The sequence below is a fragment of the Drosophila takahashii genome, chromosome 2R (assembly GCF_030179915.1).
Source record: "Drosophila takahashii strain IR98-3 E-12201 chromosome 2R, DtakHiC1v2, whole genome shotgun sequence".
Lineage (NCBI taxonomy): Eukaryota > Metazoa > Arthropoda > Insecta > Diptera > Drosophilidae > Drosophila > Drosophila takahashii.
In genome coordinates this window covers 33,048,573-33,063,100 of record NC_091679.1, presented here as the reverse complement: position 1 = coordinate 33,063,100, position 14,528 = coordinate 33,048,573, and the positions used below count along the sequence as shown (strand labels likewise).

At 45.8% G+C, this 14,528-nt stretch overlaps 6 protein-coding genes across 6 annotated transcripts; 3 read left to right on the top strand and 3 right to left on the bottom strand.

Moving 5' to 3' along the window:
• Positions 1-178: 178 nt before the first annotated feature.
• Positions 179-2,017, bottom strand: PIG-V (phosphatidylinositol glycan anchor biosynthesis class V). Its single transcript, XM_017144075.3, has 2 exons — positions 1,827-2,017; positions 179-1,765 (listed from the first exon to the last, which is right to left on the bottom strand). The coding sequence occupies exon 2, from the start codon at positions 1,747-1,749 to the stop codon at positions 388-390; it is 1,362 nt and encodes a 453-aa protein (XP_016999564.3). The 5' UTR covers positions 1,750-1,765; positions 1,827-2,017; the 3' UTR covers positions 179-387.
• A 222-nt stretch (positions 2,018-2,239) lies between these two features.
• On the top strand, positions 2,240-9,154 carry mute (muscle wasted). The gene is made up of 8 exons (XM_017144048.3): positions 2,240-2,827; positions 2,883-3,213; positions 3,271-4,330; positions 4,388-4,853; positions 5,734-6,748; positions 6,814-6,947; positions 7,008-7,336; positions 7,393-9,154. The coding sequence occupies exons 1-8, from the start codon at positions 2,324-2,326 to the stop codon at positions 8,765-8,767; spliced, it is 5,214 nt and encodes a 1,737-aa protein (XP_016999537.3). The 5' UTR covers positions 2,240-2,323; the 3' UTR covers positions 8,768-9,154.
• Positions 4,871-5,513, bottom strand: Ufm1 (Ubiquitin-fold modifier 1). The gene is made up of 2 exons (XM_017144052.3): positions 5,405-5,513; positions 4,871-5,306 (listed from the first exon to the last, which is right to left on the bottom strand). The coding sequence occupies exon 2, from the start codon at positions 5,218-5,220 to the stop codon at positions 4,957-4,959; it is 264 nt and encodes an 87-aa protein (XP_016999541.1). The 5' UTR covers positions 5,221-5,306; positions 5,405-5,513; the 3' UTR covers positions 4,871-4,956.
• A 394-nt stretch (positions 9,155-9,548) lies between the features above and the next one.
• Positions 9,549-10,209, top strand: Vha16-4 (Vacuolar H[+] ATPase 16kD subunit 4). The gene has a single exon (XM_017144051.3). The coding sequence runs from the start codon at positions 9,680-9,682 to the stop codon at positions 10,154-10,156; it is 477 nt and encodes a 158-aa protein (XP_016999540.2). The 5' UTR covers positions 9,549-9,679; the 3' UTR covers positions 10,157-10,209.
• Positions 10,210-10,299: 90 nt separating this feature from the next.
• On the top strand, positions 10,300-10,690 carry LOC108058991 (uncharacterized). The gene has a single exon (XM_017143984.3). It carries the CDS (start codon positions 10,300-10,302, stop codon positions 10,612-10,614), a length of 315 nt encoding a protein of 104 aa, XP_016999473.3. The 3' UTR covers positions 10,615-10,690.
• On the bottom strand, positions 10,655-12,353 carry LOC108058990 (uncharacterized). The gene is made up of 3 exons (XM_017143983.3): positions 11,725-12,353; positions 11,488-11,665; positions 10,655-11,293 (listed from the first exon to the last, which is right to left on the bottom strand). The coding sequence occupies exons 1-3, from the start codon at positions 12,345-12,347 to the stop codon at positions 10,655-10,657; spliced, it is 1,440 nt and encodes a 479-aa protein (XP_016999472.3). The 5' UTR covers positions 12,348-12,353.
• Between the last annotated feature and the right edge of the window lie 2,175 nt (positions 12,354-14,528).

Sequence of the window (14,528 nt, the reverse complement as noted above, 5' to 3'; positions counted from 1 at the left end):
CAAAAAAATACTAGCCATATTTGAATATACCGAAATATACCAAAAGCTACCGCTATTCAGTTAAATTATAGTTAGGGTATTCCATACTGTTTAAGGAACTTTGAAAATTTAAATGATAATTTAAACAATAAAAGTTTTTCTACATTAAAAACCAACCAAAAATTATCAACAATTTTTATTTTCCAATTATTTTTTGTTTCAATTTGAAGTGTTTATAAATGTTGGGAAACTTCCATGGGAATACAATACTTTGAGCGCCTCAAAAACTATCAATTAAATTTAGAGAACTTGGACGATTATTTACACACTAAAAAGCAATCCGTGCGGATGAACAGTCTCTTTGGCAACCAGCGGGTCCTCCAGCTCCCTCCTCATCACTCGGCTAGCTCACGTCCAGGGGTAATTGTTGCAGAATAGCACCGTGCCCACCAAACTGTAGGTAGTACACCATATGAAGAGAGCTCCCGCCTTGGAGCGCAGCTTAAGCTGGGCCAGTGTCTTGGGCATGTGGTCGGCGGCGAACCAGTAAAAAACCGGCGTGGCGGAGGCCAGGAGTCGGGTGGACACCTGGATGTGCACGTAAACGGTGCAGACGAGGGTGAGAAACGCAGCGTGCAGCACGAAGGGGAATGTGAGGTGCTCCTTGACCAGATCCCTGTAGCCAGAGGGCGTGACCTTCGCCCAGGCAGTCTTCATAAAGTCACGCAGGTAATCGTAGCAGTGCCAGTGCATAAAACTCAGCATGGGCAGGGCGAGCAGGAAGTTGGGCAGCTGCTTCCACTTGTAGTAGCGCAGAAAGCCCACATCCCAGTAGTGCGATTGCACGTAAGTGTACGGAAATGGCAACGTGTACTGGCACCAGGGAGATCCCTCGGATCCCTGCCCAGATACTAGGTACTTCCGCTCCTCTGCGTAGTCAACGATGTGCTGCGGATGGTGCTTCGTCGTCATGGTGGGCATGCAGTACAGCCGGTAAATGTAGAAATAGAAGGTGTGCAGAACCCCAAGGGCTCCCAGAATAGTCAGTATCATCTTTGCCACCTGCCAGCAAGAGTTGTGCTCCTTGCTCTTGACCAGCAGCTGGCGGGCGAAGAAGTACAGCGGGAATCCCATTGCGATCAATCCATTCGAGCGGCACACCAGACAGGCGGTTAGAGCGGCTCCCAAACGCAGGAACCGGAAGTTGTCCGTCGGCTTCAGGCACTCCAGCATCAAGTTGAAGGAGGCGTAGGCAAAGAAGGACTCCGAGTAAGCGGCCGTGAAGAAAATTGTGGCCGGATTGAAGCAGTATATCAGGGCCGCATTCCAGCTCTTGTTCAGGTCGTTGAACATCAGGTGGGTGAGCTGGAACAGCAGGTTGGCGGACTCGCAGAAGAGCCAGACGTTCAGGCCGACGGCCACCAGCAGCAGCAGGGATTCGTTGGACAGGGGCACTCCGAAATACTCCAGTGACTGGGCCACATGACGCACCACAACCGGATACAGTGGATAGAAGGCCAGGGAGTTCTCGTAGGAGTACAGATTGCCGGCAATGTGCAGGAAGTACTCCCCGTCCCAGTGCCTCAATCCGCCCAGACAGCGCCTCACCAGCTTGTCCAGCCACTCGCAGCAGCCCGTCCGCTGCTCCTCCGAAACCGGCATCCGGAATACATCCGGCCTGTGCTCCGGCAGGGCTCCGTTGGCCACCAGCTGGACCAGGAGCACGATGAGGCGACTGGCCAGCGCCAGCTTGGTAACCTTCTGGGTCATCTTCCGGTTTCTAGCGCTTTGGGTGGAGTCATTTATCATTCATTGGGCATGTGATTCACGGCAAATCGCGGGCTTACCTCACGACTGCTTCTTGCAGCAACGGAGACGGAACTCTTGGTCTGGACACTTCCGCAGCGGCAAGGAGGCGGATCGACTTCTCGGTTGCTACTCAAGCTGTCTCCACATTTGCTCCGAGAGCCGGGTTGTTTTATTTTATATTATTTTTGGGCAGAAGCCCGGAAAAGCAGAGCATAGTAGAGCGGGAACATGTAACATCGATATATTTGTTTTCGATAGGCAAACCAATATTCTAATTTATAATTTAAATAAGAAGTGTATAAAAAGTATACATTGTATGGTCACCATATTAAATGTGTTCCTTATATATGTGAATCTGAAAGATTTAAAAATTAAATAAATTTTAATTTTTATACCGATACTATCGATACAATAGTCGATGGTCCCACCTCTAATCGATATGGCATATTGTAGTGGCGGCATTTCGTGTAAACATTTTTGTTTTGCGGTTCGGCAAAGTTTTCTTTAAAATTTCATTAACAAATGAAGTGCCGGAATGCCGAACAGTGCCAAAAAGACGGAGGCCACGAGGAGCAATAGCTCGACGCCACGGAGGCCGCGGAAGAGGCGCCGCGGCGATCGCCAGAGCCTGGACTCGCAGGTGGACGAGGATGCCAAGGAGATCGATCGCCGGCTGCGGAAAGTGGCCAAGGACAACTCCATCAGCACCGAGGACATGCAGAAGGTGGTCCGGAAGGTGGTGCGCAACGATCATGTCCTGGCACTGGTCACTCTGAAGGCGGAGGACGAGCTGGCGCGGGAAAAGAAGCAGGAGTCGGCGGAGCAGCAGAAGCGGGGTGCCATCATCATTACGGACACGCCATCCGTGCCTAAGCTCACCCGAGCCAAGGCCCGGGAGCTGAACTGCACTCCTGGCATCTCCCTGCCCCAGCTGAATGAAACCCCCACCGACAATGAAGGCATAGAGGCTCTGATACGGGAGGATTTGCACTCCGATGAGGAGGACGAGGAGTACACCTTCAAGGAGGAGGATTTTCTAGTAGGTATCCACTATAAGCTCTTCGACCGATACTAAGCCCTAGTTTAACCCCCAGTCCGATGATGATCCCAGCACCACAGCCTCGGATTTCGACTCTAATCCCTGTACTCCTCAAACTCCGCTCACTGCGAACGAAGAATCTCCCGTAAAATTCTCCGATGACGGTTGCTTCAAGGTGCCGCTCGAGAAAAGCCTGCTGGACAAGGAGGACCTGCGTATTGCCACCAGAACGCGCTCCAAATTCTGTCTGCAGCAGACGACCATTGAGGATTTGCAGTCGGAATTCGTACCGCCTGACGTGGAGCCCAGCGATGTGGTGGAAAACGATATGACAGCTACCGATGCGGACTGGATGCAGTTCCTGAATGACTTTACAAAGCCACTGAGTGAGGAGCCTCCTTCAAAGTTATTTGTGATGTTTTATTAACCCTGATATTTTATAGACAACACTATTCTGGGAGACGAGGATGATCCCATCAACGATCCCGAATATGTGGCCGCCGATCACTTGGAGTCGGAGTATGAGAATGCCGAGGAGCTGCGCGATGTCAACATATCCAAAAAGGAGCTGACCGATCTGGTCTCTGAATTATTTGCTGGCTTGCTGCAAGAGGGAGTCTCTTTGGAATCGATTGAACTGGAAACACCTCAGAAATTCATGGAAGGTGCCAACGTTTCGATGGCTCCCATTGAGCAGGTTACCCGGAATATCGATTTTGACCAGCAGCAAGATCAGCAGGTCTTTCAGCCAACTGTGATACAACCTGCGAGCAATATGGGCATGGTGATGCCCGTTCCCGTGGCTGTGATGCAGGAGGGAGGCGTGCAAAGTGGTCCAGGAGGATCGCCCTGCAAGGTGGTCAACATACCATCCGATGCTTTGAGTGCTCCCCCCGAACTTATAGCTGTTCCAATACCTGGACAACCCAATTGCTTCCAACTGGCCAAAGTTGTAGGAAATGACTCAACGTTGAGCAATTATCCATTAACAGAAGAATCTCTTCAGAATTTCTCCAACGTGGAGCCAATGCAACCACCTCTTCTAACGAAAGGCAATGAAGATAGATACAAAAAACCGTTTGATACGAACTTCACATGGGAATACATCTCGGTGAAGAAACACATTTACTCGGAGTACGAGGATCAGTTTGAAAATCTGCGAAATGTGCAACCCACTAACCTCAATCACCTTGCCAGGAGCAGGGGATTCACCCAGTCACAGCATGACATGCTTCAGCAGCAGCTTCGCATTCATACCCAGATGCTCAGTCAGAGTTATTTGCAAACCTACTCGCATCCCACGTTGTATCCTATGGCCAAGAAGCCCAGGGAAATGCTCGAGGATCTGCACAAAAAGGCAACCAAAAATGCCAGCTTTAATTGCTGGAATCTAAACGAGGCTGTCCAGCTGGTTAGGCAGTGGGAACAGGATCTGTGCAGTGATGAGTTCAAGGAGGAGAACGAGAACATGATGGAGTTTATCAACAAGGAAACTGATTTGACGTAGGTTTTTGATACATTACGATAAAACAACTATAGCTAATTGGTTCCTATTTTTAGTGATGGTCACACGCGGCAGGTTCCCAGGCTGGCGCCTCGTATCATGGATCTCATGCTGGATAGCCGAGTGTTTATGTATCCCCAGTACCTTCCCAGAATGGCCTTTCAGCCCAAACTGACCCAGGTCAGTGCCTATGCACCCTCCGAATATCAGCTTATTGCCATCGGTCTGGAGAAGCACATGGTGGGGAGAACCAGAAGACCACTGCGCAAAGGAGCGGATCCCATCCGGGTGGCCTGCCGACAAATGGCCAAGGATACCATCTATGGCAAGACAGCCCGGCGGATTTTCATGAAGATCTGTGAGCTTCGGGACGCGAAGCAGTATAATCCAGTGAAATACTTCTTTGAACGCCATAGAGCGCCGCCTGCGAACCACATCCTTTGGGGTTTCGAGGGGGGACTAGTGAGAACCCCTCGAGAACGTCACCAGGAGCTTCCCAGTGGCTGGCAATACTACATTGAGGTAAGGAATGCCATGGATTACTACTGATTACATCGTTTAATAAGCATTAATAAGCATCGAAAAGGGGAAATCTCAGGGGGAAAATGCAAAGGGGACTAGGAAACTAGCTTAGTTGGTGGCCCACCCGATCTCTGGGTATGAGGCGCAGTTCGGATCCGTGCTTCAGGAACACATTTCCAGCCGTCTGCTGGGGACTGATGCCGATGCCATCGTCCGTGATGATGGCACTCGTCTCCGCCGGCACCTTGAACTCCTCCGAGGCGAATTTCAGCACGGCCGTGAAGGGAGTTCCCTCCGGAACACTGAGCACCTTGAAGGGCAGCTTGGGGTCCGAAGTTAGCGTGATTTTGAAGGTTACTTTGCTCATGTTGGAATGTGCAGACGTGGTCAGTTTTGGGTTTATCCGGTATTTTATGGTTTTCCGCTGTTTGTAACAATCGGAATCTGAAAACCCTAGTGGGAGTGGTAAAAAAATGTATAAATTAGTAAGTTTTTTAACTTTTCCTTAGGGCTATTTAATTTAAAAACAAAAAATATGTTGTCGCTCTTACTTTTAGTGCAGTCAAAAGTGCGATAGGCAGGCACCAAGTTATCGTTAGAGACGTGACTTATTTAGAAAGTTGTACCTAGGTGCGCAACCGGTTAGGTACTTTTGATTATTAACTATTTATAAGCTCTTACTTTTAAAATTAGGTAAAATACTTGTTTAAAACGGGCTTTGCCACCTGTTGCCTGCAAGCAACACTTTTCGCCGACCGATTACTGGTTATCGGCGGCTAGGTACCGACTGTATATGTTATCGATACCCCCACACTAAGCTTGTGCCATCTCTGTTGTGTTTATAAATTGCGGAAAATTTTCAATTGCTTACATTTTGCAGAAAACCTGGGAGCAAAAGCGCACCCGCCGCTACTTCAAGGCCTCCAAAGCGTCCTCGGAAGCCAGTGTCTCGTACTTGGAGTTTGTGCGCGAGGCTGTCGGCGAGGACCTGCTGCTGCCGGAGAGTTTTGGCCAGGCGGCGATCCCTGATGGCAGTGCTGCTGGCTCGGAACAGCCCAAGGATAGCAAACCGAGGCGAAGGCCACCGCGGAGAAGGTCCCGCCCTGCGGAGAAGCCCCCACAGCTCACCATCAATGTGAATTATGTATTTGGCGGCGATGCGAACGCAGGCAACCTATCCGGGGTCTCCGTGCCCCTTCTGTCCGGCGGAAACCTGGCCGAGAATGTGCTGAACATCAACCGCAGCCTGTACACCAGCGCCGAGTGCGGTGGTCTCCTGGCCCTGCCGCCTGCTCCGCCCCCTTTGGCCGACGATGCCCCGCCAGCGGTCAACTTCCGAGTAGACGAGTTCACGCACAGCCTGCAAATCTGCGAATTGGAGGACTCCAGCGAGGCCAGCGTACAGCAGGATCTGTTGCCCAAGCAGGATAGCAGCTCCTCCGTTGCAGGTAGAAGCGCCAAGAGGGCGCGCTACCAAATCTTTAAGCCAAAGGTTCAATCCGCCCATAAATCGCGAAAGGGATCAGCGTCGTCAGCCCGCAGTCGCTACCACAAATTGCGCGAACGTTTGCGCCACAAACTGAGCAAGCGCTGCCACTCGCTAATCACCACCTACCAATCCTACCTGCTTCAGCGCAGGGAAAAATATAAAGACTGCGAGCCGTTGCAGCTCGTGCACATTCGTTTTCAGGCCCTCGAACTGTACACCCAACTGCTGGTCGACCTAAAGATGTTCTGCAGCACCACCGCCACTAAACCAGCCACTGCAACGCAGCCCAAGAGATCCAGGAGCGATGACGAGGCGGCAAAGCTCAAGAGGGCCAATCGGCAGGAGGAGATGCTGCGCCACATGCTGCAGCCGGATTCACCTGAAGAACGCAATCGCAAAGATGCCAGTGAGTTCTACTCAGATATCCATTCTATATCAAAATCATTAATTTCCATTTCTTTTCATTCACAGTTTTTGCTCTAAACTTCTATGACAAAGTTGAGGAGGCCCTGCTAAATGCCGATCGCATAGACGATTGCAGAAAGTTCAACAGTCTACTGCAGAACTTTGATCCCAGGCAGGAGAAAGTTTCAGCTCTTTATCTGGTAAGGTTATTTGCTTGTTCTTTCGTATAGTTTTTCTAAAACCTTTGGTTTATCCCTTAGAAAGTAGAAGAGATTCTGCTGCCCAGCCACCCCGAACTGGCTGAGGTGTTCCTCAACTTTCTGCTACCTGCCGAGGCCGCTGAGATCGGCAAATTCTTCGAGCACTTCATGATAAGCAACGCCACCAACTTTATCAACAAATTGAACATCTACTTTTGCAAGCAGCCCGCTCAGATCAGAAAGATTTATACCTGCCTCAGCGAGTTGGCCGAATTGCCTAATGTGAGCATGAAGAAGGTCGAGAATAAGATAATGCCCTTGCTCAAGGGCAATCAGTTTCTGGTCGATTGGTTTGTGCAGCAATTTCCCCAGGGAAAGCCCCCAAAAAGGTAAGCGTTTCCCAGCAGCTCTTTATTGTTTTATTGCAACTTTTGTATTTTAATAGAATCCTGTCTCCTGTGGAGACCATAAATCTGCATGATGTGCAGAACAATACGACGGGGGAATATACGGAAATGATTCAGGAATTTGTGGATGTACCAACGCCAAGTAAACCTGGTTGTCACTTGAAGTACATTAATGGTCGGATTTTCTATGGGGCCAAGATCCTGCTGCCGGCCAAGCTTTCCTTTATGGCTGCCAGTATTTACAATGAACAATCTCATGACGTGCCAGCGGTCTCGAGTGAAGCTCTGACCTGTGCCCACGGTATTCGTGCCCAGGGAGAGAAGCTTCTTAGCTTGGCTGCCAATACAGACAGCGACGATGCTGCGGATCGGAGTGAAGAGGATGATGCCAGTCGGGCGCTGATTATTGATACAACAGGGGATGAGCAGAACAGCTGCTCGTCCATTGAGATGTGCGACGAGGCGGGCCTAAGAGCGCATGCCATCCGCTTGAATGCCAGTTTATATACAAACTCCAGCTTCAGTAACGCAGCCACCAGCACGCCAAATGTGGGCAACTCTCATGGCAGCCATCACCCGCATGCCAAGAAAACTGCCATAAACTTTGGTGAAATATCACCACGCAAGCAATCGGCGTTTAACAACTCGGGAATGAGTCCGTTGTCGGCTACGACCAATAGTTCTCCTCATGTGGACAAACGAAAGTCGCCCACCAAGAAAATCAGGTCTCCGCTAAATCAATCTCAGGGCAGACAACGTGCCAATAACCAGCCAATGGTCGTGATCCACGAGTCACAGCCTTCATCCTCGCCGGCCATAGAGTGCGCCAAGCGATTGCGCACGCTGATTGATCAAGAAAGCGTCCGCGATGCGGCGGATACAAAGGCGGGCATAAGGATTATTGCGCAGGCCAAGCAGCAGTCATCAACGCCACCAATTCGCTGTAGTCCTGCTGCTGTTACGAAAATTGAGGTTGAGAGCCTAGACGATAGTGCCGAAAGCATGCCAGTTTTCAAAATGGACTTGGATCAATCGGAGGAGGAGCTGGAGCCTCTGCAAGTGAGTGCAGGCAACACACCGCAGCACGTGATCACCACGCAGTTCGACAGCGACGAGGACTGCAAGCTGGATGTTGTGGCCACGCTCGCCAGCTGCACTCCCACCGAAGATCGAACAGCGGCAGCTTCTACATCGACTGCCAACACATCGCAATCTGAGCCTGGTAGTTCCCCATCGGCTCCTTGGACTCGAGAAGAGGACAAAGTAATACTCATCGAAATGAAAATGGGGGCACGCGATCGAGAGCAACTCATTCGACGGATGTGCGCCAAGCTAAAGCATCGCAGCATAGGGGAACTACGTGGAAGGCATCAGTTCCTCATGGATTTTCTATCCAAGTTGCAGGGAAAATAAGTTTTCTCTGAAATAATTTTGTGTGTATTATAGCTCCCGCTGAAATAGGTTACTACTAATAATAACTAAGCTGTATATAAGCAAAGACATGATTTAGTTTTACGAATGGTTCAAGAAGAAAAATTTTGTTGTTATGGATTCTTTGCCCTATACAAACTATATAAATTCTCTATAGAATATCTATTTTTTATGTTAAACATTTGAGTATTTTGAAATCTAATTTAAGCTAAAGGGTTAAGGGTTCATAGCCCTCGAATCTTTTAAAAAAGATTTATTGGAAAAATCTTGGTGTTCAAAATAGTTTAAACTGAATTTCTCTTTCAAATATTTTTGTCTATTAAGCAACCGTATTTCTCAGTTTATTTAAAGACTGTATATATGAAAATATTAAATGATTTAAAAAATACAAGAAAATGACTTCACTACATAGAATCAAGTAACATTGTTCAAGAACTTCAAAAGGAAAACAACATTGGGATTTTTCCTGCTCCGAGAAGTGAAGCATACGGCATTAAAAGCCTTCAAACTTTTTAAGGAAGATTTATTGAAAAAATCTTAGTGTTCAAAATAGTTTAAACTGAATTTCTTTTTCTCAGTTTATTTTAAGACTGTATATATGAAAATATTAAATGATTTAAAAAATACAAGAAATGACTACACTTCATAGAATCAAGTAACATTGTTCAAGAACTTCAAAAGGAAAAGTAACTTTGGGATTTTTCCTGCTCCGAGAAGTGAAGCATACGGCATTAAAAGCCTTCAAACTTTTTAGACTGTATATATGAAAATATTAAATGATTTAAAAAATACAAGAAAATGAATACACTTCATAGATTCAAGTAACATCGTTCAAGAACTTCAAACAACTTTGGGATTTTTCCTGCTCCTAGAAGTGAAGCATTCAGCTGAATAATGTCAAATCCGGAGATCTCGTTAGATGAACCACATTTTGCGCCCTTCTTCTGCGTTCTGGGCGCCGTGACGGCGATAGTCTTTTCCACGCTGGGCGCTGCCTACGGGACCGCGAAGGCCGCTGTGGGCATCTCTTCGATGTCCATCAAACATCCTCAGCTGATCATGAAGGCGATTGTTCCAGTGGTCATGGCTGGGATTATAGCCATTTATGGACTGGTGATTGCGGTCCTGCTGGCGGGATCGCTTAACAAGCATTATAGCGCCTACAAGGGATTCCTGAACCTCAGTGCTGGAATGGCGGTGGGTGTCTCTGGGATGGCGGCTGGAATCGCCATCGGCGTTGTGGGTGAGGCTGGAGTCCGGGCATCTGCCCAGCAGCCGAAACTCTTCGTGGCCATCATTCTAATATTGATATTTGCCGAGGTCTTGGGACTGTATGGTCTCATAGTGGCCATTTACTTGTTTACAAAGTGATGTGATGTTAATAAAAATGGAAACTGGTTTTGAATAGACTGTTTCATCAAGTTATTTGATCAGCTGCAAGAACTTCTTCGGAGGTAGTTACATTTTTTTCCGAAGATCAGTTTCAATTCTGAATCCATTGGATCCACTTCTATATGAAGATGTATCTCCGTTACCTTCTTGGTTTCTTCCTCATGTGTTGTATTTTGGTTGTTCAAGCTCAAGATCAACACAATGCCACGATTAATGCAACAGATATCCAAGAGAAAGTCCCTAAAAAACAGATAATGTTAAGAAAACTGCATGAGGATGACAATCAGGGTGAGGGAATGATGCACATTGTGATACACAAAATTCAACCTGGAGATCCGTACTACAAGGTTTTCGATGGCGATGAGAAGGCAGCTCGAGGATTCACCAATAAGATATGGAATCGTCTGTTAAACCGTTATAGCACTATGCTTATTTAATTCATTACTCTTAATTCTAACGTTTAGTAAGTAGGTGCACTTAAGTGATTATAATAAAGCTAGAACTAAATATGGAGTCCTCGTCGGGAGCGGAATCTTTTGAGTGCAAGCAGGCGCTTGATCTGGTGTAGAAAACCTCCGACTCGTGGCAGCCAAGAACCTCCTCGTCTTGTTCGGAATCCTTCATGGTGAATGTACCCACTGCCGTCTTGCAATGGGCGTTTATCTTGCATCCGGAATCACTCGCCCAACTTTCGCAGCCGCAGGGCAGAGCCTCATCCACCGGCAGATGCTGGGGACTCACACTGCTGACCACTCGCTCCTCCGCCGTCGCCTGTTGCTGTCGCCGAGCCTGGCAGCGAGTCCAAAGCCTTTGCAGAGCCCGGAAGCAACACAATCCGAAACATATATCAGAGGTTCCCTTCATACACAGGAAAAACTCCGGCATAAACGATGGATTGATCACGGCATAAACCACTATATTCAAGGACAACTGCAGCGCATTCAAAGTGATGCAGATAACCTCCAGCTGTTCCATGAAGGACTCATCCACCTTGTTGGTATCACCGCCGAATATTAGATTTAGGGAGCTCTTTCTGGAGGTCATGTGGGCGGGAAGCTCTCCGATTAAATACAATGTAATTACAATCACTATGCTGATGGTCAGCTTCATTTGGTGCTGCAATTATAAATACCATTTATGTAAACCTCAATTATAATAAAACTTTATAAATATATATTTTGTGTACATGTATGAAGCTTTGAATTTTTTAGTCTCTTAACTGTCAGTTATTTTTTTCCACTCACTGATAAAAATATTATACTTTTTTCTCTCCCTTGCAAATGGAACCACTTTTATAGTCATTAAAATACCTGATATCGCTTGGCGGTGGTGCGGTTATTGGCATTCGGATCGCTCGCCTGACACCTTTGGCTCTGCTTAGTCCATTTTCGAAAGGCTATAATAATGGCCCCGTTGCCGATAAACAGGAAAATGGCTGGCAAGAGGGCCAACAAGGCAAAGGTGAACCAGTTTTGCACCTTATAAAAACTGCAGGAAAAGATTCCTTCTTGAAAATCTTTCCATTCAAAACTTCAATTTTAACTCACTTTGAATAGTAGAAATCGGTGACGTGACAAGTTCCCGAGTCGCTCACATAGAAGACAAAGAAGTACGGCATATTGACCACTATGGATGTGCCAATTGCCACAACGATCATACAACGAGCCACCTTCCGACGACAAAAGCGAGGAGCCCCATTGTTCCGCTTGAAACCCGACAGATAGGTGAATCGATCCAGGCTCAGGCAGGCCAGGAGTAGATTGGCTGCTCCCGTGCTGATCCCGAAGAACGGGGTCTGCCACTGATAGTCGTAGGCAATCCAGGCTGGGCTGCGGTAGAAATAGCTCCTGGACAACGCGGTCAACGTGATGAGCAGACACGAGATGCAGTCCATCCAGGAGAGGGCCGCCAAGTAACTGAAGGCCGACGGGGTCATCTTGGGCCTCATGAAGACCACCGCATTGATAAAGTTCGTGCACAGTCCAAAGGCGGCCAAGGTGGGAACTGCCAGTCCGTAGAGCACAAAGATCGCCACCGTGGGCTGCCTCCTCTGGAAGATGCACTCGTCACTGTGCTCCATCCCATGGCTCTGTCCCAGTGACCAGTGGGAGTCCGGCCTGGTGAAATTCACGGCGTACATGACAGATGGAACGATTCGATGACTGTCCATGTTATTCACTGACTGACAGACTGGATGGCCGACTGGGTGAAGAGGAGGATTTGGCAGCGACTGCTGGACACGTCTATCTAATTGTTGCAAATTCACGATAAGATTATCTAACGCTAACGGACGCATAAATGTTAATTTGTACGCAATCAATGATAAGGCCGCCACGCAAACCCACCTCAACATCAACCTCTATCCCAGCCGATCGGCCTCTCCCTTTGGCTAACCTCTATATAGATACTACAGGTATATACATCTTTTTGGTTGCACACTTTGTTGGGCTCTGCAAATTTATGATCAACGGGTTTGGACAGAATTCGAATTCTAGATACCTTTGTGACCCTATAGACTTATTTTTGGTAAAAATATTATGATTTTATCCAAATTTATTTTATTTTTCTAAAGTTAAAAATTGTATTTAATGTAGATTCAAATTTCCAAAACCCCAGATAAACACTTTCGGTTTCAGAGATTCAGATGTATTTAGTAGTATTTTTATTTACTTTTGGGTTCTCGTATTGTATGTGTGTGGTGTGCCCAAAGCCGTTTGTTTGATTTATTTGAGTTTGTCTCTCTTTGTTTGGCCTGGCTCAATAAATTATAGATTACATTCAGCTTGGGACTGTGTGTACTCGTAAAAGTATATAGCGGATGCATATGCACAGGCATATGTGTAGAATTGGGGGTGTGGGTGAATTATTCAGACGTAAAAATAGTTTTCTTTAGTTTAGTTTGGGTTTCGCGCGAGAGTTTCGTTTGGAAGTTGTTTGCTTTCTCTCACACGATATCGTATGGTATTATATCTGTTAAGTAATTCACATCGATATTTCATAGATATAAATATATTAATGTATAAGTGTATATATCTATTTGTTTTGTACTAATTTAATATGCAATTAAAATACATACGTATGAGACTTTGGTTTAAAAAATGACCATGAAAATCATCAAAATTACATAAATATGCTCTGTAAAAGTGTTGACTCTAAATAAAACTGTATGCAGTTAAAGTCCTACCAATATGCATTTTCAATATGTATATAGTTTGATAATAAAAATTAATTTTCTTCAAATTGTAATATTTTCAATATTTGAACAGACTTGAAAAGTGTTTTCGCTTCCTTCATTTATTTGCCATAAAAGTCATTAAAGTAATTCAGACACACATATACATCTATAGATATATGTTAGTTATGCTTTACATTTATTTTAAAAATACGAGCAAATTTCTTTTTCCCTCGGGTTAAACATTAAGTCCTACTCATCGTGGTTGTGAATCGTACTCATCCATCTTCAACCGGATCGAGTATTCCTTTTGATCTACCCTTTTAACTTAGCTTACGTTTTGATTTCAAATTGGAGAGTTAAATTAAACGTTTTAAATGCTTCAAGTTCGGAGTTACACAATTTGATCTATTTAAGTTTATAAGTATTAAATTTTACTATGTATCGAGTGTACTAGTTCAAACTACTTTTAAGCTTTACCAATTCTCGTTAATTGTTAGTTCTGATTTAAATTACTCTGCTGTGCCCTATGCAATTAGCTTGGCTACAAACTCCCCTTCGACAGACATTCATACATGTATAATAATATAATTTCCCTATAAATACGCATAGCCTCGTTTGGCATGAATTCTGTTAGGGTTTCTTCTATGAGAGAAAGATAGCTACGAGAGGCACAAAAGCTTAGCTCGGCTGGCGCTAATTTGGAAATCGGTCTAGGCTATATATACGATGACTATAGATTTACATGCTTATAGTAGATTGTCTTTTCCCATAGTTAAACAGTAGTTGTTAGTAGCTAGATTCCTGCGAAGGTACTAAAGTTTCCAACTCAAGAACAATCTAACGTAGTTATCTCTCGGTTAGGAGCAAACAGTTTTAGTTATACAGTTTTAGTGTTAAGTATCGTCTAAGCTTAACTTATTGCTATGCAATTTGTTAGTTATGGTACATTGAGACTCTATGCCAGCCATATATATAGACGTGCTATATATACGTGTGTTTGCAATGCTTTTTAAATAAATCGTATCGTTAAATTAGTTTACACGCACATTGATATATTGATGGAATTTAAAAAACACATACTCTATGATATTTCTGCTTAAGTTTTGAATATTTTGGGAACGTTAGTTGTTCTCCTTGGTTTCTCCCTCTTTGGCGAACTCACCTAAACGCGTTTTC